General features: G+C 43.5%; 2 protein-coding genes across 2 annotated transcripts in view; one reads left to right on the top strand and one right to left on the bottom strand.

Moving 5' to 3' along the window:
- SLC25A21 (solute carrier family 25 member 21) overlaps positions 1-2,183 on the top strand; it is a 454,686-nt gene extending 452,503 nt beyond the window's left edge. Inside the window, exon 11 of the mRNA XM_069464356.1 lies at positions 1,621-2,183. Within this exon, the coding sequence (XP_069320457.1) occupies position 1,621 (1 nt within the window). The 3' untranslated portion in view covers positions 1,622-2,183. The remainder of the gene's footprint in view (positions 1-1,620) is intronic.
- On the bottom strand, positions 727-22,021 carry PAX9 (paired box 9). The gene is made up of 5 exons (XM_069464332.1): positions 21,679-22,021; positions 17,454-17,847; positions 16,082-16,708; positions 12,905-13,044; positions 727-3,904 (listed from the first exon to the last, which is right to left on the bottom strand). Exons 2-5 carry the CDS (start codon positions 17,455-17,457, stop codon positions 3,650-3,652), a joined length of 1,026 nt encoding a protein of 341 aa, XP_069320433.1. The 5' UTR covers positions 17,458-17,847; positions 21,679-22,021; the 3' UTR covers positions 727-3,649.
- Between the last annotated feature and the right edge of the window lie 5,678 nt (positions 22,022-27,699).

Genomic DNA, 27,699 nt, shown 5'->3' with positions numbered 1-27,699 from the left:
AGTACTATGTTAAAATGTAAATCTGTTGGTTTTCTTTAGTAATTATGCACAGCTGATTCCTAGATCTACTTTATATCTCATACTGTTGTTTAAACGGATACTTTTAAACACTGTTTAAAAACAGAATGTTAAAATACGATTAAGCAGGTATTTTAAAATCATGATATCCAAAGTCTTTTATTACAAATAGAAAACATAAGATTATATTAAACTACTTTCCTTCACATAGTTTTCTTTGAAGACAAGTTTTGTTGCTGAAATATTTTCATGTTAAATCACAAATTGGAAGCATTCCTTGGGCCCGTTTGTGCCATCTATATTTGCATCCAAATACGTTTGTTCAGAATGCTTACCTGTGCCATTCTTAAGAAGAATGTGTAGAGTAAAACTGCATTTTCAGGTTGTTAGTTTTAAATGACAGCTTCAGGTGTAAAGTCTGCTGTCTGCAATATTAGAATATGTATGATGAAGGGAAAAATGTTTCAAAATGTGAGTACATTCTTAGCATTTCCAAGGATTACTGTACTAACATGTACCCCCAAAAATATCTCCTTTGTCTTGATATAATCAAACTTGATTTTATATCTGCATCCTGAAATGATGCTAATTCAGTAGCTAAAGTCAACAAAAATATCTGCACGTTCTAGGTGACACCTGTTCTTAATTATTACTGTGGGACTATTTCACTAAATCATTTTTGAAAATAAAAAGTAAAAGATAACATGGTAATTATTACTTTTTATTAATTTAGAGCATTTGAAGTATAAAAATAAAAGGCTTTTTGACATACGGTATATACATACATAGCCTTGTGTTGTACATCCTTTCCAACGTGTTTTTTAAAATTATATTTCAGCCTAATATTCAATAAGAGGGTCGTTAAAAACAGAAAAACAAGAGAAGTAAGAATGTGTCTCTGTTGTACAACTGCATTCTATCCTTGCAGGTAATGCTCTTGCATCCTGTGAGTACTGCCTGCATAGAGGCCATGAAATTGAACCTTTAACCTCTCCATGTCGATGAGATGGAAAAGGATTTCTGAAGAGTGCATTTGCCAATTTAAAAACAACACGTTTATCCTCTAAAAAACAGAGGAAATATGTTAACATTAACCAATAACAATAATCTTTAAAAATTAAACAGTCCCAACTCCATATCCCATCCCATTTTCCTTCTCGCATTTTTAAAATTGGCTTTAAATCATAATTTGCTTTGAATAGCAGATTGTATCTGTTGTCTTTTTAAAATTATTCCATGTGAATTCATTGTTGTTAAGAAAAGACCTAGAGGGGAAAAAAGAAAAATGAAGAAAACTTTGATACCATTAATATTAGGTTTTTAAAAACATAAGAACCAGAAAAAATTATAAATAGCATAACAAGAGATTTCTTAATTTAGACAAAGAAAATAACACTTAGTTGCATTTCCATATAAACAATTAATATTGTTAAAGATCCCTAATAGCCACCTAAAAAAACATTTTGATAAAGAATAATTCTGTACCTTATGTCAGTTTTTCTGGATGGCAGGAGAGTCCCTATATGTATGCTTTTAAAGTCTCCACCAAAATATTGGATTGGATCTTTGTTCCATTTAGTTTATAGTCTATTTTCTCACCAGACTGGGAACTCCAGATGTCAATGGGAGTTTTACAAGATCAAAGGAAGACTATGGCCCTGAGAGTTCATCTGCTCCTTCTGCTTATTCTTCTCCTGAAGTTATAATCCTCTGTTTGTAGCACTGAATTTCGGTTGCTTTAGAAATAAATGCAGTTCAAAGCTCTCTATAAGATATCTGCTGCTTGAAAAAAGCAGTCACTTGAACATAATTTGTGTGTCAGAAATCTGCTTACTGTTTACATCCTAGTGATTTGAAAACCTAGCTAATCTAGCCATCTAGTTTTAAACGAAGCCATGAAACCAATGTGGCGTAACTGCATTGCCATGTAGGCTATGCACAGCACAGAGAGGAAGAAATCACAATGACCTACTGAATGTATCTTCAACATCCACATCTTGTGAGGTGCCCTTTTAGTTATTGCACAGAATTAATACCAAAAAAAACCTCAATATATTAATCTTCCAATAGATGAATTGTGCCAATGTTCTAAAAACTTATTTTTTAGCCTATGTTGCCAAGCAGGAAACACTTCTTAAACAGAAGGGACAAAAACCATAAAATTTTGCCCAAGAAAATCAATTGTTTTAAAATACAACACATAATCACACGCTCACACACACATATACCCCATAGCTCTGTTATTAACATTAATGTGAAAAATAAATCAGTCTAGAAAGGTTTATCAGTTAAACTGTGTCCTGTAATTTCAGAAATGAATAAAGGGAATTTGTTGAAATTAAATAGCATTTGTATTTCTAATACCACCACCAGTTTACCTACATGTGAAACATGCTTCTGTACAACAATGTAAACTTCACAGCAAGCCATTGTTACATTCATTAGAGCAGAATTTTCCATTTTCTTTAAATTACAACACAATTTTGGGCTGAGATTGCTGAACACACAGGTAAGCCAACAATAACAGTACAATTTAGTTTCACAGTGGTTTTCTCAACAAAAAGTTCATTTTAAGTGTCTTTGCAAAACATTTCACATTAAACTTAAGTTTCTAAGTGACTTCCTTTAGAGCCTTCTTATTCAGATATTTTTCACCCTCTTGTCTTTATATGGTTGGCATGTGTGTTGTTTGATTAGGATACAAAATGGGAGACTGGCTTGTTTTATCTGTTGTTTGTGTCCTCTGCTGTAGAAAGAAAGTGTCCTTCATGAGATGTTGAAGCCTTCACTGCACACACAAAATTTGGGGGCAAGTCCAGGTCCAGAAGCCCGAGCAGCCCACCACCAAACAGAGACAAAGACGTTGCCAGAAAGTCACCTTTGCAAAAAGAAAGAAAAAAATATAGAAGGAGTGGGCTTGCGGGGAGAGGGATATCTTATGGAATGAAGACAAAAATGCACCATCCGGAGTCCATATTTACAAACTAATAGAAAATATAAACATTATTGTATTTGGAACCAAGTCAAAACACCAGGAGGAGCTAAATTCAGATATCGCTTGGGTTCTACACATATTTTTCAACAAAATAGGTCATCTCTTAAAAATAATAAAGGATCACTCAAACAAGTCAATTATTGATTGGTTTTCTATTGAATTAAGGCTTACTTGGTTACCATATTTGATTAGAGGGTGTAGCATAGCTTTTTTCTATATGTATTTTCCTTTACTGATTTTGCAAAATCTCAACAATTGCACGTTTCAAAAGTTCAGGTTGATTTAGAATAAATATACACATGTGGTTTTACCAAAGACTAGTTTTAAAAGTTCCTTAAGCCCTTTGAGGGGTGTAGGTTTCTTCACTACGTTAAGACAGTGTGTGGCAACACAAATGTCTCATTCAATCCTTAACGTTGCTTTTGTTTTTAAATCCTAAAGTCATGTCAGTTTTTCTGCAAGAGAAAAGTTATGGCAAGAAATATTTAAGTGTCATCAGCACAAAGAATGTGACTCCGTAAAGCCAGCTTTTGAGGCAGGAAGGTTGGAGGGCAGAAGAGGTGGGGTATGAGACCCGGCTGGGGAGGGTGTTGAGCAGGGAGACCCGGGTGAAGCTGCTGCAGACGGAATTTCCCATCAGAGTGCGGAAGCCGTGACAGAATGACTACCTTCTCTGGCTGCCTGCATTCCCTTGAACGCCAGCGACGCGGGAATGTCACAGTTGTGGGGGGACAGTGGGGTGCCACCGGCATGTTGCCACCCATGTCCCGCAACGTAACCAGAAGGAGCAGCGCTGTAGGTCATGTAAGGCGACACTTGGGCCGGAGTAGGGTAAGGAGCCATGCTGGATGCTGACACAAAGCTGCTCACAGCTGGGAGACCATTTGGTGCCTGAGAGGAGTAGGAAGACAGAAGAGGTGAACAGTAATCGCATTACAGTAGTGGACATTTCACAGGTTCTTAGAAAGAAGCAGAAAGTTTAAGTCTGAGTAAACTAACAATATTCTGACTCTACTTTCTGATTTTTTTACATTTTTTGAACTTTATTATATTCTAAAGGCATTCCCAGTCTTGCTACTTAAACAAACATAAGGACAAAAGGCAAGATATTTTTTCCACAGAAGTTTTGAGGAAGCTACAACTAGAAAATGCACAGTATTTGCTTTTGCTATTTGAAAGTATAGGAAGGAGGTACAGGGTGAGGAAAGAATTAATGGTGACTAAATACTCTTAGAATCTGTTCAGCTGCCCACATTGCCTTTGTCAACCTTCCCGGTACTTGGGTTTTGTTTGGCTCTTTTGTGGAGGCATTTGTGACGGGCCTGGTTGGTGTAGCTTTCATTTTCAGTAAAGAAGGGCACAGAGTGGGGGCTGTCATGTTAGAAACTCAAAATAAGCACAACCTTTGTTAAATAGAACATGGGCCATAATTTAAGACATCATGTTGAAAATGCCTGTTGGACAAAGGACATGCAAAATCAGGCACTTTGTCTTGTAAGAGTTTTTTAATGAAGATTGGGGGTATTTTTTCTAGAGCTATCTTATCAGAAAGCAAACTGTCTATCCAAATATAAAAGCACTGCATATGCATGGTTTTGAAATAGGAAAATTTACTTGCTAAGTTGTGGGGCCCTGTGATGTGAGTTTTTAGGAGCCACATGGATAAATCTCTTGAAATGAATTTAGATGTAAGACCTTTATTTGCAAACAAAAAGCAGCAGCCCCAGCAGGCAAACCTGCCTAGGAACCAGTGCTCTCTTGGCATCCAATAAATTATTGTTGGTATCGTTACTATTAACAACATCAAAAACACCCTGATTTCTAATCCTGATTCTGGCATGAACGCTGGGCACCCTTATTCAAGTAGCTTAATTTTTTCTCTTCAGTTTCTACATTATTAGAAATAGAGACTAGATCCTATTTCATGGTAGTGACATGAAGGAAATAACATATCAACATATTTTCTAGTGAAAATATCATGTAAATACTAGAATTTTATTAGGAAAAACTAATCCTTAGAATTAAGTTGATCAGACATATGTTAATTAGATACTTTTCCAACTCAGTTGCAACATAGAAATTATTTTCTAATTTAATTTATTTGGTTATTTTTACTTCCACATCTATGACAATGTAATGGTGGGGTCTCAAAAACTATTTTCTCATTGCAGAGTGTGTGTGTGTGTATATATATTTATATGAAGTAGAAATGTACGTGGGTGTGATTTAACATTGCTCATGGATTTCTGACAAAATAAATTAATTAGAGGGGTTAACCTTGTGTCTTTGGTCTATAAGAACACACACCTCATGTACTGTCTGACTGTCTGTCAATGCCTGTTCTTTGAAAAATAGGGAAGGAAGAAGGAAACTAAAGTTTCTTGAGCATATCCTATGTCCCGGGCACCAAGAAATATCCAACATATTTCACTGAATAATGAGGATTAATGAATTGTAGCTCATTATAAAGTGTTGGGGTTATCATAATTATAAGATAATATATCATAGATACAACATGATGTTCAATTGAAATTAAAATCTATTTTAAGAGTCAAAAAACGATGCTGTATTTTTTAACAAAAAAATTATTGCATATCACTGTTGAATATAAATGAAATTTTATCCTCTTTTCATACAAGGATACAGATGAAAGGAATTAGTCATTTACCCTAGGCCAAAGTCGATGGCCATGTGTTGAAAGAATTTACCACCCCTGTCTGATGCAGGGTCCTCTGTAGCACATCATACTATTTTTCTCGGACAGTTAAAAGATAGTCACAATTTAATCTCAAACTAGAGCATCTTTTGAGATAACATCTGGTAAAAGATTCTTTCTTCTTCTAGAACCCAATTCTCATTGTTAGATCCTCATCTGTTTCTTAGCTTCTTTAAAAAATCCTTTTTTCCCCTTTCTGAAAATGGTTAATTACCTCTTAAAGGAAACACACTTTAAGGCTCTCAGAAGATGAGTGTCAAGATGAAGAACTATCAAAGTGCAGAGGGAAAAAAATCTAGTCTTGCATAGAGAGTATAGTTCTAATCATTTTTATGTACAATTTTCCCAGTAACCTTTGAGAAATTAGTTTGGAAAAGAATCATTCCAATTCAATTATGAAAGATGTTTGTATCTGTTTTCAGACTCTTCTATCCCCATTAATTAATATTTTATATTATTGATGCCAATGAGCACAAAGAATGATGAAATAAGAAGGCTAAGCTTAAAATTATTTTTAAAATAATAAAAACTCTTGCCCAACATTTTACAAGGACATAAAGTTAAAAGATTTAATATTTTACATGACAGAAACAATGTCCTAGTTAGAGGAAAATATTTGTTGGTGAGTTCTATTATCTATCACAGTTAAATTTTTCCTACCCATTCTTTTTGTGTGTGTATTTTAGCAATCAAAAATTACACTTCTCTCTGAAACTCTTGCTTTGTCATCTTCCCTTTCTTCTTCTTCTTACACCCTTGCCCTTGGAACTATTGTTCCCTGATGTGCCCCCCTTATCTAAGGTTCTTCAGCTATTCTGTTGCAATGTCTACAACCCCTTTACATGGACCTACTTCTTTTTGCCCAGAGATGTTTCTCCTGAAATATGGCTTTCAAAAACCATGTTGCATTGAATTCTCATTTTAGATAATGCTCCTGAAATTTAGGGGGAGGCAGAATATTGGGTTAGGTCTGTATTACCACTAGTCCCTTATTTATTCCATGACTACATTCATTTATCAAGTATAAAAAAATGACTAATTTTTTCCATATTTGTCCAATTCACATGCTTAAGGTACAAACTTGGTGTATGTCATTATTCATATTAGTATTAAATATTTCAAAGTTCTCTGAAATCCATAATATTTATTTAATATCATTTTAGTGATGTAACCCCCTTTGTACTGCAGGAAGAAAGGGTAGGAAGAGAAGCTCAGAGAGGGTTGACTTCATCTTATAGGTAAAGACAAGGAGAGGCTAAAATGTTTGCTTGATTAAAAAAAATAGAAATCTTTAATCTTTAGCCATGTAAAAATAGCTCTTAGCTTTCCCTCGGGTTAAATTATGACCTAGATTATAGGGGGAGGGAGTTTTGATTTAATTTTAATTTTTACTTTTGAAGTTCAGATTTAGAAATTTAGAAAAAAAAAGGAGCAAGCTAGATGAGAGAACAAATGTGCTTTAAAATGTACCTGCCTCCTGCCACATTCATTATTCATTCATTTTAGTGACTCAATAAACACATCAATTTTCTCACTATTAATTTTGAAACATGACATTAGTAAAAGATATAAATCTCTACTGGGTAAAGTAATTGTTATTTATGAAGCAATCACTGAAAGAGTAAAATTTTCCGCTGCAAAGGAAAACAACTACAGGTAGCATTGATGTTTGTTTATTCTTTCCAGTAAAAGAGTACATGACTTAAACGTCCAAAATCTGTTTAATGTTTTCAGTGAAGGGCATGTAATTAATCTGAAAAGCTAGTTAGGCTGAGTAGAGACTACCAAATGTACACTATAAATATAGTGGGAGCAAACATGCTAAATTACTCTATTTAATTGGATTGTAAATATGATTTATAAATCAACCAACATATGGAATCCCCAGGGAAGAGTAAACAAATTTTCCAAATGAAACCCCAGCAATGGGCATGTAATGGAAATCTCATTTTTGAAAATGACTTTACCTAAAGATTCCATAAATAAGACTTCAACCCATCAACTCCTTTTTCATGTGAATCTTCCATGAAAGCCATGTGAATTCTTTGCTTTGAACAAACTGTACAAGAGTCCTCCCTATAGGAAACTATCCTCTAACTAATTTTGAGAATGAGATTTACAAATACAAAACAAAATAAACTAAGTTGCATATACTGGAAAAATAGGTTACCTGCTTTGTTGAATATTTCTAGAAAGAATTCAGACATTAAAAGTAGTCTAGAAAAATATATAAGATGCACTGAGTTCTCGTTAAAGTTATCACATGAAGAATGAAGGTATAAATTTTCATTTTATTTATTATAAAATGTTAGAAATGTAGATTTATCAGTTTTTTAAAAAATAACTTTAGTGAATATGTTGAGAAGCTGCATTGGCAAAGGACAAGACTGTAAACTATCGGATGACAGGGACTTTCCTTGCTCATCTTATATCCCCACAAAACAGGGTACATCACAAGCACTTCATAACCATTTGTATACTTAAGTTAGCATAGGTTTGTGTAAGCAAAAAAAAAATGTGATAATCTTCCATTAGAAACAAAACAAAAAGCTAGGCACCCTTTAGCACAGAACAAACATTACACTTTAAGTAAGCAAAATGAATAAAGATGTTGAAAAAAGTAAATAAAAGTTCTAGCCTAGCCATTTCATTATTTGATTTATGGTTGTGCCATTTGTGCTCTCCCCCCGCCCCACCAAACAAGAAAATAAAAATGCATTAGTATCCAAACCCCCCAGGACACACACACACACACACACACACACAAAATAAACCTAGTATGACAACTATCTGGTAATCAGAGTTCATGGATTATTCTTCAAATTCTGGGAATTGTCTACTCAACATTTTCTTTCCTGAAGAGAATGCAAATAACACTGCCAGGTCCTCTACCCACAATCTGTCATCCACTTATCAATTCTACGTGGTCCTCCCCTTATAATTAAATGAGTTTACCCTGGCTTTATGATAAAGTAGATTTAGCCACAAATAGAGATGTGCTTCACTTAGAATTTCAACCTTGATATCATAAGTAAGAAAAAGTTTTAGATCTAAAAATAAACAAGATTTTCTCTTTTTTGATGAAATCATTTCTTTGACTGCCATTCTTCCCTGCTTAATTCAATGATCCAGTGAAACAAATGTGATAGAATGAAATGATTGTTAAAAATATGGCTTCAAAATTCATCTGAAAGAATATTAACTATGATTAGTTATCATATTATAGATCTAAATGTCCCTAGGTAATGAAAAGCTGCTATTTAAAAAGTTTTCTAAATTTTATAATTTTCCAAAATGCTATTAAAATTGATGCAGCCTTGAAAATTTTTAAATTACATTTTTCTGTTATTTTATACGATACATTCTACTGATACATAATCATTAATTTTGTTTTAAAATACTACTGCTTAAAAGATAACCAGGTCAAAGGATGTGTTTCATAACAGATAACGTTATGAATTTCAAATACTATTGGCATTTGCCTAAGATTTCATTCTCTATAAAATTATAAATTATGTAACAAAAATTGATTTTATCTGATATGAAGAAAAATTTAGTACAACTTCATTTACATCTTCACGAAAACAGTATGTCTGCAAGGACAGCCAGTTTTTGAAATGATGCACTAGAAAATTATATTCAGGATTCTGAAATACCATCTTCATTTCAAATATGATGTATGAATGAAAGCTTCATGAGAATTTCAGATTGTTATATCTTTAAATTCAACTATTTTCAGAACTTAATTACAAACTTTAAGAAAGTATTTATAGACTATTCTCTATTTCTGACATCTCAATTTGTACCCAATGTCACATTGAACTTGCTGTCTGCCTTAACATATGCAACCGCAAAATGAAGATGCTCAAAGCTTATAAATCTACCAGTCAAATTACTTTAATCAGAGTACCAGATATGCAATATTTTTTTCTGAGAAAGTATGCCCATTTGCAGAAAAATTTTAAAGAACTATATAATTATTTATAAGCTGTTTGAATAAAATGAGGCATTAATTCACTAAGTACCATGTAAAAGGCCAGATGTAGTATAACCTCCATGATTCTCTATATACAATGTTCTTTTGCCATTCAGTTGTATTCAATAGAGGTTTTATGCTTTCAACAGAAGAGAATCAGCCATTAGAAACCAGAAAACGTTGTTGCCATTGAGAATTAAATTAGATTAAGGATTTCTAGGCCAATATTAAATGTGGGTGAAAAAAGCCAAAATAAATAAATATTCTATCTGCAGAGATAGACAATAAGAACTTCTGAATGGCACTATAATATATTCATTAGTGTGACATTAATGTGTAAGACAGGTTTGAATATTCTAAACTAATTTTTCAAAAACAAAAGATAGGTGTGTGTATAGCAGAAATGTGTATACAGTTCCAATTACTAGGAATCCTAGGAATCAGGCATATTTCTTTGGAGTTTAAGCTGGAAATAGAAACTCTAGACTATGGTAATCAATAGTATCTATAATCAGCCCTTTGATGATCTTACAGGTGTTTTCTGGAAAAATATGCTCTAAGCCCTATGATTCTGAATTCTTAGTTTCCTCCTTTATATACTAAAATGAAATTGGTATCATATAATATTATACCATTTAATAACAACTGTCAACACCCTGAAAGTATTATAGGCAAAATTTTTTAGCTTTCTTTGGCCAAAGACTTTCAAGTTTTGTCCATAATATAAACATAGGAAAAAAATGTTACCTGAGTTTACATTTTGGTTGAAATATGCTGATAACATTTTGAAAAATAACTTTTAAAAATAAATCTGCCCTTTTAATATCAGTAAATGCACACATATGTATAACACTTTACCTTTGCATGTTTATGAACAACTATTAATATATAATTTTAACCTTCAACAAAATCAATGTCTAAAGTCCAAAATTGCTTGGAAAAATGACACAGCCTAAGTTTATGTGCCTACTTAGCACATTTTCAGCACTAAGCACTATTTTGATAATCATAATAGAGTAGCCACTGATTTACATTCTGCTTAGAAACTTTTCAGGTTTTGCAATTTTACATCATCTGAATTATCTAACTATCTGGCAATGAAGAAGATTAGAATATTGCAGTTAACTTTTCAAGTGTAAGTTTGATATAAACATCTTTTTATTCTAGAAAAAAATGACTTGTTCTTGAGAGTATTTCAAGTAATATTTATTTGGCCATTTTTTAAGTTACCTGGTTTTATAAATCTGATAATTTAGTGATTTAATATTCAGTATATAAAATGTAACCCATTTTTAATGATCAGAATATACAGAATAGATTATTTGAAACTGTGCTTAAAATTTTTAGTTTAAATGATTTGTTGGTTTAGTTTTGAAGTGTTTTATAAATTAACCATTTCTAAACAAGTTTAAATGCTGGATCTATAATTCAAGGGAGTAAAAATAAAAATAACTGTAAAGCTTTTTTGGATTATAAGACTTCTTTATATATAAATCGGGTTCATCAACTACATGTGGGAATCAGAGACTATTTTTCAACTCTTCACAATGTTATTCCAAGAAATGATGACCTAATAAGAAGCAGTAAGCACCTATTAAATGCTTGCTACTATGCTAGGTGCTTTATATACACTCTTTCTGTTGTTTGTAACAAAATGCCTCGAAGCTTTTTGACTATGGGCTCTCTGAGCAAAGCAAATTCTGATAAATATTGCTTGCTTTTAAAAGTCATTATCTAACTGCCATTTATAACCAAAGGTAATATTTAATGAATGCTTTACTATATGCCATATGGTTGCATTATCTCATTGACATTCTCTCTTGAGGTTGGGACTAGCATTTCCCCGTTTTAAAGATGAAGAAACGGAAACTTTTTAAAATAACTTGCTTAAGAAGCAGTGGTGCCAGAGATCAGAACTCCTAACTGTTGTGCTGGATTGCCTTTTCTTTGCAAATTATGAATTAAGTAAGGGCAGGCCCTTTTGTAAAAGAAAATGACAAACTTTCTTATAATTTCTCATTGGCATTCTTTACAGTAGAAAGAGAGTAAGGAAAAGGTCTCCCTTTCCCTGCTGCTATTTTCTGTGATATTTGCCATGGGAGGAGCTGCTAATACTATTCTGACTCTGCTTCAACAAAATCAGTAAGGGAAGAGGAAGTAGAAATGGGATTTGTTAGAGAAAATAACGAATATTTTTTTCCCAACTGAATATAAGAGGAACAAATTCCATTAAATTTTAAATGCTGGTTTGACAGATAAGAAAACATTAAAAGTATTGAGACTTCAAAGTAATACAACGAAAACTGAGTAGTTTGAGGCTTTGGAATTAGAGTTTGGGATTAAGAAATTTGCAAACCTACCCAGGTCTGCTCAGGAAAACCTTAGGCTGCCTTAAGGTCCAGTGTTTGAGAATTTTGAACTCCTGACTCCAGCGTGGTGATGAATTTAGACTCAAAACTCGGGCTTTTGTTGTGGTGGTTGGTTAGCTTTTCTCAGGGGAAAAAAAAAGAAAACCAAAACACGAGTGTTTTAAATTTTCTTTTGGAGAGTTGGGGGAGGGACAGAGGGAAAAAAATTAAACGGTCCACAGCCAGGCCGTATAATTTGAGGTTTTCTCACTAACCTCCCTTGGGAGATTACGATGTGACCTTTAATCGGGAAATGGTAACTTTATTACGTTTATCTGGTTGCCCCTCTTCGAAGGACAAGCCAGGCTTGTTCGTTTCTGAGAGCCACCACAGGGGAAGTGCCCGAGCGCGGGGACCGGGCAGCCGTGGTACCGCAGGCCGCGACCTCGGGCGTGCGTTTCGCGGGCGTGGAGGCGCTGCTCAGAGAACCCAAGGCTGCTGTTAGCCTTTGGGAAGCCCCTGCTTTGATTAACTCTAGCCCCAATGCGAGCAGCGGAAAGGGCTTCAGGCACGGCCTTCCCAAGCCTCCAGAGGCCAAACAGGCCTGGTGGTGCTTCCCAAGGGCCTAGCTGGCACCCCAATCCCGGTGCGCCCCGGCAAGCACTCCAGGACCCTGGCGGGTGTCAAGGCCTCAACTCCGGCCTCGGAAGCCCGGGGCCTCTGTTCCGCCCCCATCCACCGGGGATCCCGGTAGTGGCAGCAATGGGTCCAGGCTCAGAGAGGGATCTGGGTACTCCGTCGCTAAAACCCGCCGCCACGCAGCCCACCTGGCCTGTCCCTCGCCTCCTCACCTGACCGTACTTGGCTTCCTGCTCCAAGGCTCCCTTCTCCAGCCCGTTCACTGCGTGTGGGGCAGCAGCGGGGAAGTTGTTGCGGCCCAGGCTGCTCCACTCCTCCACCTTGGGGCTGTGGTAGGGGGAGCTGTCGCTCACTCCTGGGGAGGAGGAGAAGGTGTCAGGCTGGAGGCCCAACCCGCGCGCCCCCCTCCTGACCGTCGTAGTCGGGGTCCCGGACTACGACTAGAAAGCGCCAGGGCTCCGACCTCGGGTCGGCAGCCTGCCCTAGGCCTCCCAGGGGCGCTGGGCCCAGCCGCGGCCTCCTCCTCATCCAGCCCAGGGCCTGGAGAAGTTTTACTCGCCAGAGAATAGGCCTCTCCAAGTTCTTTCACCCACGCCTGAAGGAAGATATATATATGTACATATATATATTTTTTTCTTTTTCTTTTTCTTTTTCAACCAGCCTTTGATTTCCCTCCTCCCCTCCTCGCTCTCCGAAGAAACAAGTGGAAGAAAGCCAAATCAGGGAAAGAGTCCCTGAGTCTGGATGCACCATTCTCCACCTCCTCAATCTAACCCAAGGCCAACTCGGGGTTGACAAAGATCTGGGACTAGGGCTGGCCGAAAAGAAAGCAGCTTCCTGACCTTAGGGTGCCTGCGCTGGTGCTCATAGACATGCAGAAAAGTGCTCACAGTGCTGTGGGGATCTAGTACATTTGTCAATAGATAGAACAAAAGACTTGCAAAGTCTTTTGCAAACAAATAACTAAATGATGCCCACAATACACATGCAAAATATACGTGCATAGATTTCTGCTTTATGTGCATAAGACTAGCCTTGATACCCTAGCTCTACACGTTAAATATGTGATGTTATGTACATATAACTCAAAGAGTAAATCCTGTAATTAACACTATATATGCCACAGTGGCGGGGTTATAGGGTTTTTTAAAAAATATATATATACAACAAAGAGAAAATGAAATAAAAGGTTAAGAAAATGAAAGTAGAATTAAGTGTTAAGAAAAGGAGTAAAGCCATCAGTTACCCTTTCTGTTCTTGATGGAGAGGCAAAGAAAATTATATGGCATAAAGTGATTACCACAATATACCTAGGGCTGTGCATATTGAATCATTGGCATTTTTCAGTGACCAGGTGTAATTTCAAAGAGGAGATACTTGAATAATTTCAAAGAGGATATATTTGAAGACAATGTATTTTTCTCTTTGGGCACTACGGGTGGAGGATTGAAGTTTGACAAAGCCACTGTAACATGATTTTAAACACTTCTATCTGATATTTCTACAAAATGATCATTTTATATTCACAGATTTGTCAGAAATCTGTGGCTGTCTTAAAATAAGGTTGTTTTAAAGCTGGCATCCAGAATCAACATCTACAATGAAGAATTGCTCCTCTCCTTAATCCCATAGTTTCCCAAGTGACATTTGGTCTGATTGTAGTATCCCTAGGCAAGAAAAAATTTTTTTTCAATTCTATCAGCCTTTTTTCACTATATCTTCCCCCACCCCCAAAGAATTAGATTGATTCCCATTTGCACCAGGAAACCATGTTTTGGTCCAGAACTGCCTGTCTCTCTTTGCCTTCCCAGACAAAAGGCAGTCGGTGGGCACAAGCCTGAAGTTATCTTAAGAAATTGAGATCCCCCTGTGAGCCCCCATTTCTGCTGATCTCACACTTTCCCATGAACAGAGGCTTCCTTTAAATGTCAGTGAGGTCAGTTTATCCTATAAATCAAGGGCAAACTCTCTCCAACTAAAGCTACAACTAGCTGGAATAAGACAAAACTGGGCTCTTGTAAATTTGCAGTCAGAAAACAAGAAGATGAGAAATCAGGGCCCTGCTTTAATTACTTAAAAAGATAATTGTGCCAATGTGGTGGCAACCAAGAAAGGCAGGAAATAATTAAAAGAACTATTTCCTTCTTTCCTATTTAATTTTTCCTCCGTACTTTTTTAAACTTTAGGCTGAGAAATTAAGAAAATAGACTATGCATTATTTAAATTCTGCATCTGAGGCATTTAGACTTTCCTTTTTCCCTACCAAGAAAAGAAGTTAACGCCTTTCTTTTTTCTTTTTTTTTTTTTTCTGACAACCCAGTAAAAGAAAACAAACTCAGGTCTCCTGCGGAAGCCGGACTGGGCAGGAGGGTCGGGGAACAGTTCTGACCACGCAGAAAAGACGCTCACGACAAGGCAAATCAGGGTGAGAAAGGAAAGGAACAGTGGGGTGGCACCCCTGAAAACGTGCGGGAACTAGATAGACGTCCACGCTTATTCTGGGGGACTCAAGGACCCCAAAGGAAAGCGGCAGGAAAAACAGGAAAGAACAGTAGAAAAGACAGCATGGAATCGCCATAAATTTTGTCTTCATCACCGCAGTAGGTGCCACTTCCCTTCCTAACATATATATATAGTGAAATCTATTAGGGTAAAGCGCGAATTTTGAGAAGGTCGAAAGAAAGAGAGAGCGAGCGAGGGTGAGAGAACGAGTGGAGCGGGGAGGGGGAGAGAGAATGAGAATGAATATGAATCCGTGAATTGGTCCGGGAATGAGTTACAGGCAAGTTACTAGTAGTAACTTGGGGACCTCGGTTTCCGAGGAAAATGAACTGAAGCATAAGAATGAAACCAATTAGGTGACATTTGAACTTCCTGCCTGAGCAAATTTGGCCTGATTGCCAGAATCCGAGAAGAATACTACAATTTCCACAGCGTGCCGTACTCGTCCGTCGCGGCCGCATCTGATCCCCAAGCAAGCTGCCCGCAGCGGCGTCTGCAGCCGGCAGCCCCACGCAGGCTAGGGCCTCCCGGGCTGCGCCCCAAGTCCGGCCGGCCGCGCTCTCGGAATGAGCGAGCCGGCCTGAGGCTGCTGCTGCGCGAGAGGCGGGGGAGGGTGGAAAATGCGAACCATGTGTTGGGAATGGGGGGATGTTATGGGTCTGGTAGTTTGAGATGAGGCAGGAGACTGTGTGTGGCAAGGAAACGAGGGGCATGAGTTTCAAGTTAATGAGATCAGGACACCCCCTGGGAAGACTCCTTACGTTTCCAAAGGAAAAAGCCTCAGGTGGTGGGATAGACGCGGGCCCGGAGGCCGCAGATACTGAGATCTCCGCGGGGGTGCGGGAGCAGGCTCTGCACATCCACACGCCCAGCCTCAGAGCCCCTACCTTGATCGGTGATGGAGCGGATCCCCAAGATGTCAGTGACCGAGTGCGAGGAGGGCCAGGTGCGCGGCATGGCCACCGAACCGGGGATGGTGGGCACACCGGGTGGCGTGGGCACCTTGGCGGCCGCCGCTGTGATGGGGCTGGGGTACGAGTAGATGTGGTTGTAGGGCAGCGCTGGCTGCGGCGCCGGCTGGTGCTGCTTGTATGAGTCGTAATGACCCTGCTGGGCCAAGTTGCCGATCTTGTTGCGCAAAATGCGGCTGATGGAGCTCACTGAGGGCACGTTGTACTTGTCGCACACGCCGTCTGCCAGCAGGCGGTCCCGGATCTCCCAGGCGAAGATGCCAGGGTCCCTCTGCTTGTAGGTCCGGATGTGTTTCACCACTGTGGGGGTGGTGACCCGGGGCTTGCTGCCCCCGATGGCTCCTGGCAAGATCGAGCCCGTTTCGTTGTACCGCGCCAGGATCTTGCTGACGCAGCCGTGTGACACCCGTAGCTGCCGGCTGATGTCACACGGTCGGATGCCCAGTTGGGCCAGTTCCACGATGCGAAGCCGGATGGCGTTGGGCAGGGGCCTCCCGTTCACGAACACTCCTCCCAGCTGGTTCACCTCCCCGAAGGCTGGCTCTGCAAAACAAACACACAGCGCGCGGGGACGCGCACCCGCCGCTTGGGACAGCTGCCTGCCACTCGGCCTCAGTGCGCGTCCGGAGGCAGAGAGAACGCACCAGCCCCAAAATAACGACTGGGGATGTCCCCAAACCATACGGTCCCCGAACATAGCCGAAGGGCCCCAAAGCACTGAAGTCCAGTTAGACCCCCTCCCTCGTTCCTGCGGTGCGAGAGGCCGCTACAGTCAAGTGAAGTGGTGAGAATTAGGGCGGTTCTGAGTGTTCAAAAGTGTCCGAAGCAGACGGGGAAATAGGTCTTGACGTCTGAACACGCTCCTTCTCACCTGCTGCGAACTAAAGTCCTTGGGCTGCTCCCTCTTCCCACCCACCCCATTCCCAGCGCCCGCCTGAAGACCCGCGCAAAGTCTAGGGGAAGCTAGAGGGGAGTGTGTGTGTGTGTGTGTGTGTGTGTGAAACAAAACTTGGTTTGCTACCGAGGCTGCGGTGCTCGCTGATGGCACAGCCCCCTTCCCTTAAATTCAGAAAATGGCAACAACAGCAACCCAGTAGCCTGCATTCAGATTGAACTGCTATGCGCCACTGACCCTTAGCGTGTTCCTACAACTTGTAGGAACACGAGCAAAGTCAATAAGGAGAGTGTGAGCGCTTAGTGGCGCGCGCCCTTGCGCTCCCTCCCTCCCTCGCCTCCTCTCTCCCTCCCTCCTTTCAAGGCTTTGACAGAGTCGCCCGCCGACACTCACCCATTGCTCCGAGCAGTACACCAACCCGGCCCCAGTTCCGCACTGCCAGAAGGAAACTTTTCGCGCGGCCTCAGTGGCCCAGCCTGTTGCTACCCCGGGCCGCCGATGCCTCCGCTTCTTCCCGGGAGGAGGAGGCAAGAGTGCAAAAGGAAGGAGTAAAAGGAAGTCTGTGCCCCGATGAAAGAGGCTTGAGCTCTGCATTTCAATCTAAGCAGCAACGTGGGCTGGGCTGAGCAGGGCCGGGCGGCTCCGTCTATCACTCACTGGGGACACGCCCCCCAAGAGGCGGGCCCAAGAGTGAACTACGTGGTGATTGGTGCGAGCCGGTGAGCGACAGCACAGTTCAGGAAACTCCTTCCGCTGTTCCTTTCAGGCTGGCTCCCCACCTGGGTGACTAAATACAATGAAAATGGGTGTTTGACATCTTCCCAGGAGCGGCACAGACAGCGGCACAGACAGCAAAATCAGGCTGGTAAAAATGCTGAATAAACAAATGAAAGCGTTTGGTCTGAATACGAGTGACTCGAAGAGGGAAGGGGCCGAGGAGACCTCCTTGGGAGAACGATGGGCGCCTCAGAATTGAAGTTAAGAATCTAGGTGGGAGGCGGGCGCCACCGTTTATGGGGGAGTAGGGGCCGGGGAGGTCTTAGCATAATCTGTCATGCAGGCCTCCTCGGGCCTCGAGGAGAGCTCGGTCACCCTCTGATTCTACCTCAAGTCAGTCCATGGCTGGTGGCAAGAGCGCAGGTGTAAGAAGGTAGGCCGGCGGAGAAATCGACGCTGCCTGAAGGCCGAACCACGGGTGGGGACCAAAGTTAAAGCCAGGGGGGCCCCTCCCTCAGCTGGCTTCTCGCGGAGGCCCCGAGGGGGCTCGTCTGGGAGCGCTGGCCAACCCTTAGCCACGCAGGTTTGCAGGCTGAGGCAGGGGTCACGCCATGTGCCGGGAATTTAAACGCGCGCAGCTAAAGCGAGCGCACAGCTCCAGGTCAACTTATGGCGGGTGCGTGGGCCGCTCACTCCAGAGCTCAGCACTCGTTCGCACTCAGCCACTGTGCTGGGCCGCTAGTGCCAGCGTTTGCAGGGATTCTCCAAACCAGTGAGCCACTTTGAAAGTGTTTTGCTTAAATATGAAAGAGACTTAGTCTAAAGAAAGTGGATGCGGCGCTGCACCTAATGTAATTCCTGCGTCTTCCATTTAGCTACCACAGGCCCTGCAGTTCTGCCTATTTCTGAATTTTCAGTTTTGTTCATTCTAAATTTAAAGTGTACAGTATGCCTTTTGCGGCCAAAGTTATTAATATTTACAGTAAAAGTTGTGGAGAATGAGAATCAAAATAATAAATGAGATGAGGAATATTGTAATGAATTTGGGAGTTCATACTGCTCTGGTCACGGACACTGATACTGATGCTTAGTACTCTACGACTGTCCTTCTTGTGCACACAAGGTTCGGGGTGATCCTCCTACAGTCCCCAAGGATATGTGTGGCTCGGGTCTACACACTGGGAAACTGACTGGGCCCAGATCCCAGACCAGTCAGTGACAAGAACCCGGGAAAAACTAGTAATCAGCTGTGCTTCTTCAAACGAACAGTGATCTCCAGATCCCCGCTTCTATGGTGGGGAGGCACTCAATTCAAATTCACTTAGAGTATGAAGGGTTTTAAAGATAAAGATGAACTCAAATACCTTTAATTCTTTACAATTGAGATTTTGTAAAAAGTCCCACAAGTAGACGTACTTGAACTTGTCCCTTTTTTGTTTGTTGGTTTCAAATGTTTAAAATCTTCTTGACTTGATAGCGATTTCACCTTAGCCTGACCCCCAATACCTGTTGTGTGGCACCGTCTGGAGCTTTGCATAAGGACAGCCTTTGGAAATCTAAGATTTTAGAAGCAGCAGCTTTTTCTTTAGGGCTGGGAGTAAATTAGTTGAGACTTTGCGATATCTGAGCGGAGCTTAAGACTTTGCCTTAGACTTGCGCTAAGCCACGAACATGCCCAGAAACTTGATCAGGAACCCTGCTCCCACCTCCAGACACGCTATGAATAGCGACCTCTGCGCGGACTCTTTGCCACATTTCCATGAGAAGGCGTTCACAGAGGCTTTGGGGCTGCTGTGCGGGTACAAGGCCGTTCCGCCTACGGTCTGGTAAGGCCAAATGCCCGGAGGGGGTTGGGGCGGGCTCTGTGAGAGCTGTAGCAGTTCTACAGCACCAGCCCGGAGTGAGAGACCCCTATGGTTTAGAACTCTGGCTAAGTAAACTTAACACGCAACATCCTCTTGTTCGCCACCGACTCCAGCTGTCACACATCTCCCGCGCTCTCGCACAGGTCCGACGCCGTATCTCGGTTTCCACCTGCTGGATTTGGTTGTGGCCATTTGGCCTTAGCTGTTGCGGAGTGCCCTGCTCCGCGCCCCCGCGGCGCCCGGCAGGCCCCACTCGCGCGGGCAGTTGCAAGGGCTGGGTTCTCTTGGCTCAGGGTATTCTCAAGAGCCCGCAAAGAATCAATTTTAGGTGCTTTGGGCAACTAAGTATCTGAGGCAAGCGGAGGTCCGCGTGCTGGGCGCAAGAGGAAGGAAGCTGCAGGGGCAGACAGGAGCGGAGGGATCGGAACCGAAGGGGCTGACACTACGGGGGCTAGGTAGCTAGCGAGCCGCTGAGCCCGAGCCAGAGACGGATCTAAGGAGGGAAAGAAGCATGGAGGAAGGAAGAGAGAGAGAACACTAAAGTCTTGAGCATTCCCCGACGGTGCGTAAGGATGCAAGACTTTGAGAAAGAGCAAGGGTCAGCTAGGGTCAGCGCCCCCTAGTTACTGCCCACTCTGAACCTAGGGGATCACACAGGGATCGGGAGAATTTCGACTAAAAGAAGAAATTTAAGACCAAAACCAAAACACAACCAGTAAGGCCTGCAGCTGGCTCAGGCCGGGGAGAAGCCAAAAAACCTTTCCCCTAGGCGCAGTCAAGGCCTCCTCCGTGGGGCGACCCGCTCTCTGAGTAAATATTTACTCAGTGGGAGACTGGAAGCTGGCGGGGCCAGAGGGTGTGAAGGAGGGGGCTGGCTACACGGGGTGGGAGGAATCGCCACCCTCGCACTGGCCCGATCCCGGTGTATAGCTGCTGGAGGGGAGCCGGGGCCCATGACTTTACCTGCGGCTCAGCCCAAGCTTGAGGCTGGGAAAACTTTAGTCCGCAGCACGCCTTCTCGAACTCCGCCCTGCCCCCGCGGACCCTGGCAAGATGCTGTAAAGTCTCCATAAATCTGTCAGCGGTCCTAGTGCCGCGGGCGGTCACCTGCGGCGCCCCCCTCCAGCACTAGCGGGGTCTGAGGAGAGACGCGGAGAAGGAACAGGAATCTAGCTCCTTCCGAGGCCGCCCTCGAGTGGCCAGGCAGATGGCACCCGAGGGCTGTCGAGGTCAGACCCAGGCGCCGCGGGCTGTGCGAGGAGTCCCCTCCCTGGTTCCCCGGCTTGGATCGACCCCCGGCTGAGCTGTTCCTCCAGGAGCCTGCTTCTCAGGGTCTACAGGTCAGAGATGACTGCGGATGGGAGGGTAAGGCGAGAGAGAGGCGTGCGTATGCTCAGGAGAGGCGTCGTTTTGTTCCCTGTCGCAGTTATGACAAGCAGAGATGGCAGAGGAGACTATTAAGGAGCTGATTCTCCCAACTTGCCCCCATGCTGGGACCAGACTGGACTCCGAGCCCAGGAGACAGTGCCCGCCTCTAGCCCACTCTGGGGTGTTGCGGAGATCTTGCTGGCGACCAGAGTTCAAGCTCCGGGGCAGGGGTTTTCAGAATGCATTGACTTCTTCCAGACGTCTGAGGGTAAATGCGGTAATGACAAGACTTCAAGTCAGCTTCCCCCACGGGACTGTCTCTTCCAGGATGAGTGGGGATTGCGCTCGGCATAGAGAGGTAAGGAGGCCCAGCTTCTCCACACCTCGGCCCACTGCTATGTCTAGGTCTCGCAAGGTCAGCGGCCCACTGGGCCCCCCAGCAAATGCGCCGCAAGTAGCAGCCGGAAGCGAGCCCCGCGCCCAAGGCGAGGGAGGGTCCCCCCTAGACTGCTGGCCAGGCCGGATCTTCGCGTGGAGCTACGGGAGGGCGGGGGCGGCGGCTAAAGGGAACAACCTCCGGGGATTGAGAAGGAGACAGCCCGCGGGGGTCCTTGGCCCCAGCCAAGCCGGGGGTGGGTGGGGAGGACAGGAGGCGCCCACACACTGACCTGCTGGCCTGGACTTGGCGGGACTGCGGACGCACCAGCTCAAGGAGAAGCCGCGCTGGCCCCGGAGAGGAGCCGAGCGCGGCCGAAAGATGCTCTGAGAGTCGCCCCGCGCGCGGCCTCTCCACCTTCTCACTAAGGAGTCTCACGGTTCAAGCAAGAGCCTTTGCCTGGCTCCGCGACGTAGCTACCACGGCAGCGGATAGGGTAGGGCCGAGCTTGGAACCCCCCCTGGGCGCACAGCGGGTCCGACAGAGGCCAGGCCGCAGCGCTGCACGCCGTGGGATCCACCCCGCCGGCTGCGAGCGCTCGTCGCCCGCTTTCTCCTTCCAAGGGCAGGGGAGGGGCTTGTTGCCGCCTGAAACCGGCTTTTAATTCTCCGCCTGCCTGTTTCCGATCACCCGGGGTTGGTTTTTCTGTTTGCTCACTCCTTCTATTACAATAAAAACAATCGACATTTCTTTTCAGTTTCCCCATATTAGCGTCACTCAGTAATTGTTCTCCACCCCCACCCCCTCGTGTTGAAGGCGAGCGGGATTGCTGGTATTCTCGCATTGGAAGGTTTCCGAGTATATAAGCAAATCTTTCCTAAAGACTTTAAAGTAAAAATAAATAACGGCCCGGGAAATTGCTGTGACCCTAACATCACTTTCTGAACGCAAATTACACCCATTTTTCAGTTTTCAACAGCGGAATTGCTTTCAGAAGGACGGCGCGGAGCCCCATGTAATATGATTGTTTGTTTATTAAATCTGCAAATGAAAGAGAACACAGTTTTGTGCATAGCGGATAAACTCGTGGCTTCGGGATGGCAAGACCCAGCAAAGATCGGATCCCAACTGGGGGGGGGAAGGGGTAGAGGTAGGGAAGGGTCCCTGAGGGGAGGCCGGTCTGACCTAGCCAGAAGGAGGGCTACTTCGCCTTGCCAGGGTTGCAGCATTCGTAGAAGTTGCGCCGCTCTGTGAGGAGGACACAGTCCACTGTCACTCTACATACAGCCCTGAGCTGCGGCGCTCCGGAGAGACTCAGCCGCGTGTGGGAAAAACAAGATTGTGGGTTCTTTTAAAGCACAGCTATTTGAGACCCTGCCCTAAGGCGTCCTTCTGAAGACCCGATTGGCCTAAAGGATGTCTGGAAAAGATACACCAGAACCAGACTGCGCCTCTAAGCCCTGGTTTCGGGAGCAAGCACACGTGAAGACCTTCGGGGGGGGGGGAGCCCCACTGCGGTCCAGGTTATGCTGAATATAGCTTTGTTGTGAGGTCTGGGTCGCCTGCAGGCTTCGAGGCCCAGCTGGCTGTCCCCTGGTCAGGGCTGGGCCTCAGCCCTATAGGCCCCGAACTGGGTCCAAACTGCTGACAGAGGGGACAATTCATTCTAGACCTGATTTATGGCTTTTCGGAGGAGCCTGAATCAACCTGCAAGCCAGAGTCATCTTGACAGGCACAAGAGCTTTCTCTCAGTTTCTGCGATACAGCTACCCGAGGCTCACTAACTGTGCCTTCCCTCTGGGTGGCATGATGCCCCAGCGAGTCGTCCCCAGTCACGTGCCACCTGGCGCATCCTTGCACCCGGACAGTGAACAGAGCTGCTAGGCCCCTGGGCACTGCAAGGTCGAGGCCCGATATTTCCCGCCTGTCGCCTTCTCTAGGCTCGCTCCACCACCCACTAGCCCCGCGCTGACTCCTACACTGTCCTTGCTAATCCCCCAAAACAGGAAGCTGAGGCTTCCAGCAGAGGGTCAGAGTCACGGAAAACTTCCCGTAGTCTTGGAGTCCCCCAGTCACCTCTGTCCTGGACGCGGCACCTCGTCACAGCGCCACCTACAGCGTCAGACTAGATCACGCTCCCACAGTAGTTTTTGCCACCGTTGGGAACCGACTTTGAAAATCCACAGAACTTTGATACTTGGCATTTTTAGTTTCCTTTCCAATTCCCCCAGTACCCTCAACTATCTACTGGACTCCAAATCTCTGTATCATTCTCCACCATGCTCCAAGGCAAACCCGAGCATCAGTCTTCTCATGAGTCACTAAAAACCCATCTGCCATGCCCTACCAGGCTGTATCCTCTCGCAGCCCACAGGGGGCCTACTGAAGGCCGCTGGTTGTGAGCTGTCCTTGAGCCAGGGCGGGGAAAGCCGGAGACTGCAAAGAAGCTCTGCACGAAAAAGGGTGGGGGGAGCGATGGACCCAATCTTCTCCAGCTCGTCCTACCATTTGCTGTGGGCTTGCTACATCAGACACACTAACCTTACAAAAGAGCTATTATTATCTTCCCATTTTACAATAGACAGATTAAATAAGAGCACACAAGATACTTAAATTAAATGAGATCACAGTGTTAATTAAGTGAGAGGATCTGAACCCATATTGTCTATACTCCATTTTCCTACTCTGCAGGAGCAGCTTGCGCTGAAGCCCCAAGAGAAGCCTTCATAGTTCAGATGTCTGCACGGAAAGTGAACACTCTCCTACCCTCTTCCACATGTCAGAAGAGAGACCCGCCTATGGCCCCACCCAGAACCTGCAGCAGAGTCGACCTGCAACCTAGGCCTCTTTACTACAGGCAAAGATTCCAAGCTAGGGAGGTCGCTGCTGACTGGGAGAGGGCGAGAGTCTGAGACCGGGGTCTGGCCGCTTTCACTGTCCCTCCTGCCTGGCCTGGGCTACTCCAGGGCCTGGAGGCAAGGTCCGCAGCGACTGTGGCAGTGCGCCTAGCAGCAGGGAGAGGAGCTAGACGAGGACAGGAAAGAATCTTGCTCTTCGCTACAATTTGTTCCTGGACTGCAGGGACATGCCCAGTGCCCTTTCAGCGCCATCAACCCAAGCACGGAAAAATCCACCTTTGCCTTTCTGGGGATCATTCTGGTGTATGCCTGTGTGTGTTTCTTTTTAAGACCACTATAGTGGGAACAAACCAGGAGGTGCCAAGATGCAATAAAATTAGAACCCGTAATTAACACAGCCAGCTGTGCCCAAGTGGCTCAGAAGTGCGCCTGGTGGAGTTAGCTGTGCTTTCTTTGCTGAGTCGAGACAACAGTTGCGTTTTCTTTCCTTTGGGGTGCATCTTGGAGTTCAGAACAGTTCCTTTCATTATCCTGCATATAGCGGAGAAATAAATTATTTCATTAAAAAAATCATAACGATAAAAAGATTTCAGCGCACCCTAGGGGAAGTGGTAGCCAAGAGAAGAGAAAGCCCTGAGTTTGTTAGGGGCAGGGGTCACTTTTACTGGCTTGGGAAAATGCGCTTTAGCTGCGCGGAATTCGTTCTGTCACCGTCCCTTGAGTGGGGGTTGGTGGGAGCGCTTCTGGGTTGGGTCTGAGGACTAGAGCTGCGAAATCCCAAGCTAGTGTTTTCAGGTTTCCTACAGAAACTGCGAACCAGACCAAGATCTCACCGTCCGCATCTTGGCGAGGACTCCACCGGAGCTCTGCAGGCCAGGTGGAGCACTGCGGCTAGGGAGGGGCATTCCTGCAACCTCCTGCCCCGGGTCCTACGCCTCGGGTCTTCTTCCCGCCTGGGCTCAGGCCTTCCCGAGTACTAGGCAGGCTCAGGTAGGTCCTTACGCCCGCAGGCTGTCTGCCACAAGGGGCAAACTTGGAGTCCAGGGCGCACTCGCTCCGTTTCCTTCTACCAGGGCAGTATCCTGCCTGTCTAAAAATTCTACCCTCACTGCAACCACCGAAATTAAAGAGCTGGCCTTCCACCTCTTCCGCAGGGCTGTGGCATTCGACAAGCTACCTGTCTAGTGTCTCAGTCAGTGGGAGAACATAGAGTATAACCACCCCTACACACACACACACACACACACACACACACACACGACTGGAAGGCAGTTCTGGGAAAATTGCCGAGGACCCCAACAATGTGGTTTTCAGTGAATACACAGAGGTTAAGAAAGAGAAATGTAAAAATGAAATAAATGTAATAAGACACAGAGATTAAGAAAGAGAAATGTAAAAATGAAATAAATGTAATAAGCCAAGAGGGATAAAACACAGTACATCCTTGCAGAGTAAACGAATTTCACCACCAGGTGCAATATTTTTTTCTAATGGGAGGAGGAGAGAGAGAGAGAGAGAGAATTGCTGCTTTTATATGATCCACTTTTTTAATTCAATGAAATGTTTTAAAATTAATGTGAATTAGCCCAAATTCTTTTTTTAGAAAAACCAAGCAAGAGTTGTTGGCTTTGTTCAATAGATGTATGTCCTTTGTGCAGATTTTAAAAATAATTTTTCAGGGGCTGTTTATGCAGTAAAGGAATTTGCACATTTAAAAGCTACCCACAATTTTAAAATGTGCACAAAGATGTTTAGGTGCATAAATTAATCATGTAGATCTACTTTGGTAGTGCGTTTAATAAGAATCATTTTTGGCAGGGCATTTAATAAAATTCAAGATAGTCAAGAAGGAAAAACTGGTAGACATTAAGAACAAAGAAATTTCTTGAGGAGAGAATTTAGAAAAATAAAGAAGGGTTTTTAGACAATACTAACCCTTCATATTTTATTCCAATTCCTACAGTTCTGTGTTACTACAGTTCTTACATATTAAAGCATTACAATTTGGGTTCTGTTGCTACACCATATCCAGCCTGTAAATTTAATAGCTGCAGGGGGAGGGAGAGGATTGCAACAACCAGAGATTAGCACCAGAAATGCTGGGCCAGTGTCCTATGTGTGATGAGGCTATACCACTGGGGCTGCCATTCTCGACAGACTCCCAGGGTAGATATAGAGGATTGGAGTAAGGAGGCTGGTTCCATTTCCTACAGGATCAAGATGTTAGCCCAAGACAGTGGCTGACTGCTGAGCCACTTCTTAGAAGGATAGAAAGCCAAGGTCATAGCCACTGGGACCTTTAAAAATCTCCCTAGCACCTTCCTATAGGACCAGAGGTGTGAATCTGATGTTCTGGCAAGCTGACAACACAAATTCCCTTAGCAGGTTTTATTGCCTGAGCGATTCATATTAAATTCCTTTGGGATTGTGTTCTGCCCGTGCCACATGGTTCCGTTCTTGGAGACACTCCTTTTGCTAGGGGGAAAAATAATGATCCCATTACCCAATGTAAAAAACCTTCATAATGCTAGTTTAAGGCTAAAAATTTAAACCCCTGAAAGTCAGGAAATAGAAAAGTCAAAATTCTTTTAGTCGGGTTAAATCACCCTGCTATATAATGCCTGGTACATTTACAAGCCTCCCCAGCAAGGCAATTCCAGCAACCAGGCACTGCCGCCACTGTGTTTAAAGGGAAAATGCTGTAGCGCCACTTGACTGGGCAGATTTTCCATTTGCAGTTTGAATGTTTCACGCCAGCAGATTTCAGCACTTACTTGCTAGATGAAAGTACTGCACTACATATATTGGTAAATGGGTTGAAAGCTTAAACAAAGCAGATTAACTTATAGGTAACCAAAAGCAACTCAGAACAAGAGAGAGAGACATGCTGTAAATGCTTACATACCTCCTAGGTTTTCTACGTACTAAATCCAGAGTTTAATCATTCCAAATCAGAGCTACATATTTCTCCAACTCTGACACGAAGTGAAATCCTCAAATGGTAATGATGTGAGTAGATATATTTTCTTCATCACTTTCTCAATTTTTATTTTGGAACTAAACATGTGTATCCATCCATAGTTTTCCCCGAAAAAGAATATACAGTAGAAAGATGTGTTATTTAAATTCTGTGCTGGAAATTCAGACATGACTAATTTATCTATGGATTATGACTTTCAGAAAAATTCTCCCCCTGTCTCTTCTTTCAATTTAAGAATAGCCAAAGGTATACATGAGTTTTCCTTTGGAATCATACTTGTCTATAACATTTTAGCTTTCAACAAAATTACAGTAAGACTTTCTGTTTCTCTTATGACAAAGGGGGCAAAAAAAGAAAAACAGAAAACAGAGGGTTAAACTTGTAGAGTTGTGTGTAAGCTGAGCCATGGTTTCTGGCCACAACATGCACATGATCCGTGTGTTTCATCATGGAACTGCTAAGGCACATGAGGGTT

This window comes from Eulemur rufifrons, chromosome 2, assembly GCF_041146395.1.
Source record: "Eulemur rufifrons isolate Redbay chromosome 2, OSU_ERuf_1, whole genome shotgun sequence".
Lineage (NCBI taxonomy): Eukaryota > Metazoa > Chordata > Mammalia > Primates > Lemuridae > Eulemur > Eulemur rufifrons.
Note: the sequence above shows the minus strand (reverse complement) of the source record. Positions and strands in the feature narration are given on the sequence as shown.

Bases quoted from the DNA above. Each gene is read 5' to 3' on its own strand.
- PAX9 (XM_069464332.1), bottom strand. The intron at 13,045-16,081 runs GTAGGGGCTCTG...CCTCCCCAGGAG, and splicing joins CCGCTCCATCACCGATCAAG to TGAGCGACAGCTCCCCCTAC. The intron at 3,905-12,904 runs GTGAGGAGGCGA...TACTCCTCTCAG, and splicing joins AGGAAGCCAAGTACGGTCAG to GCACCAAATGGTCTCCCAGC.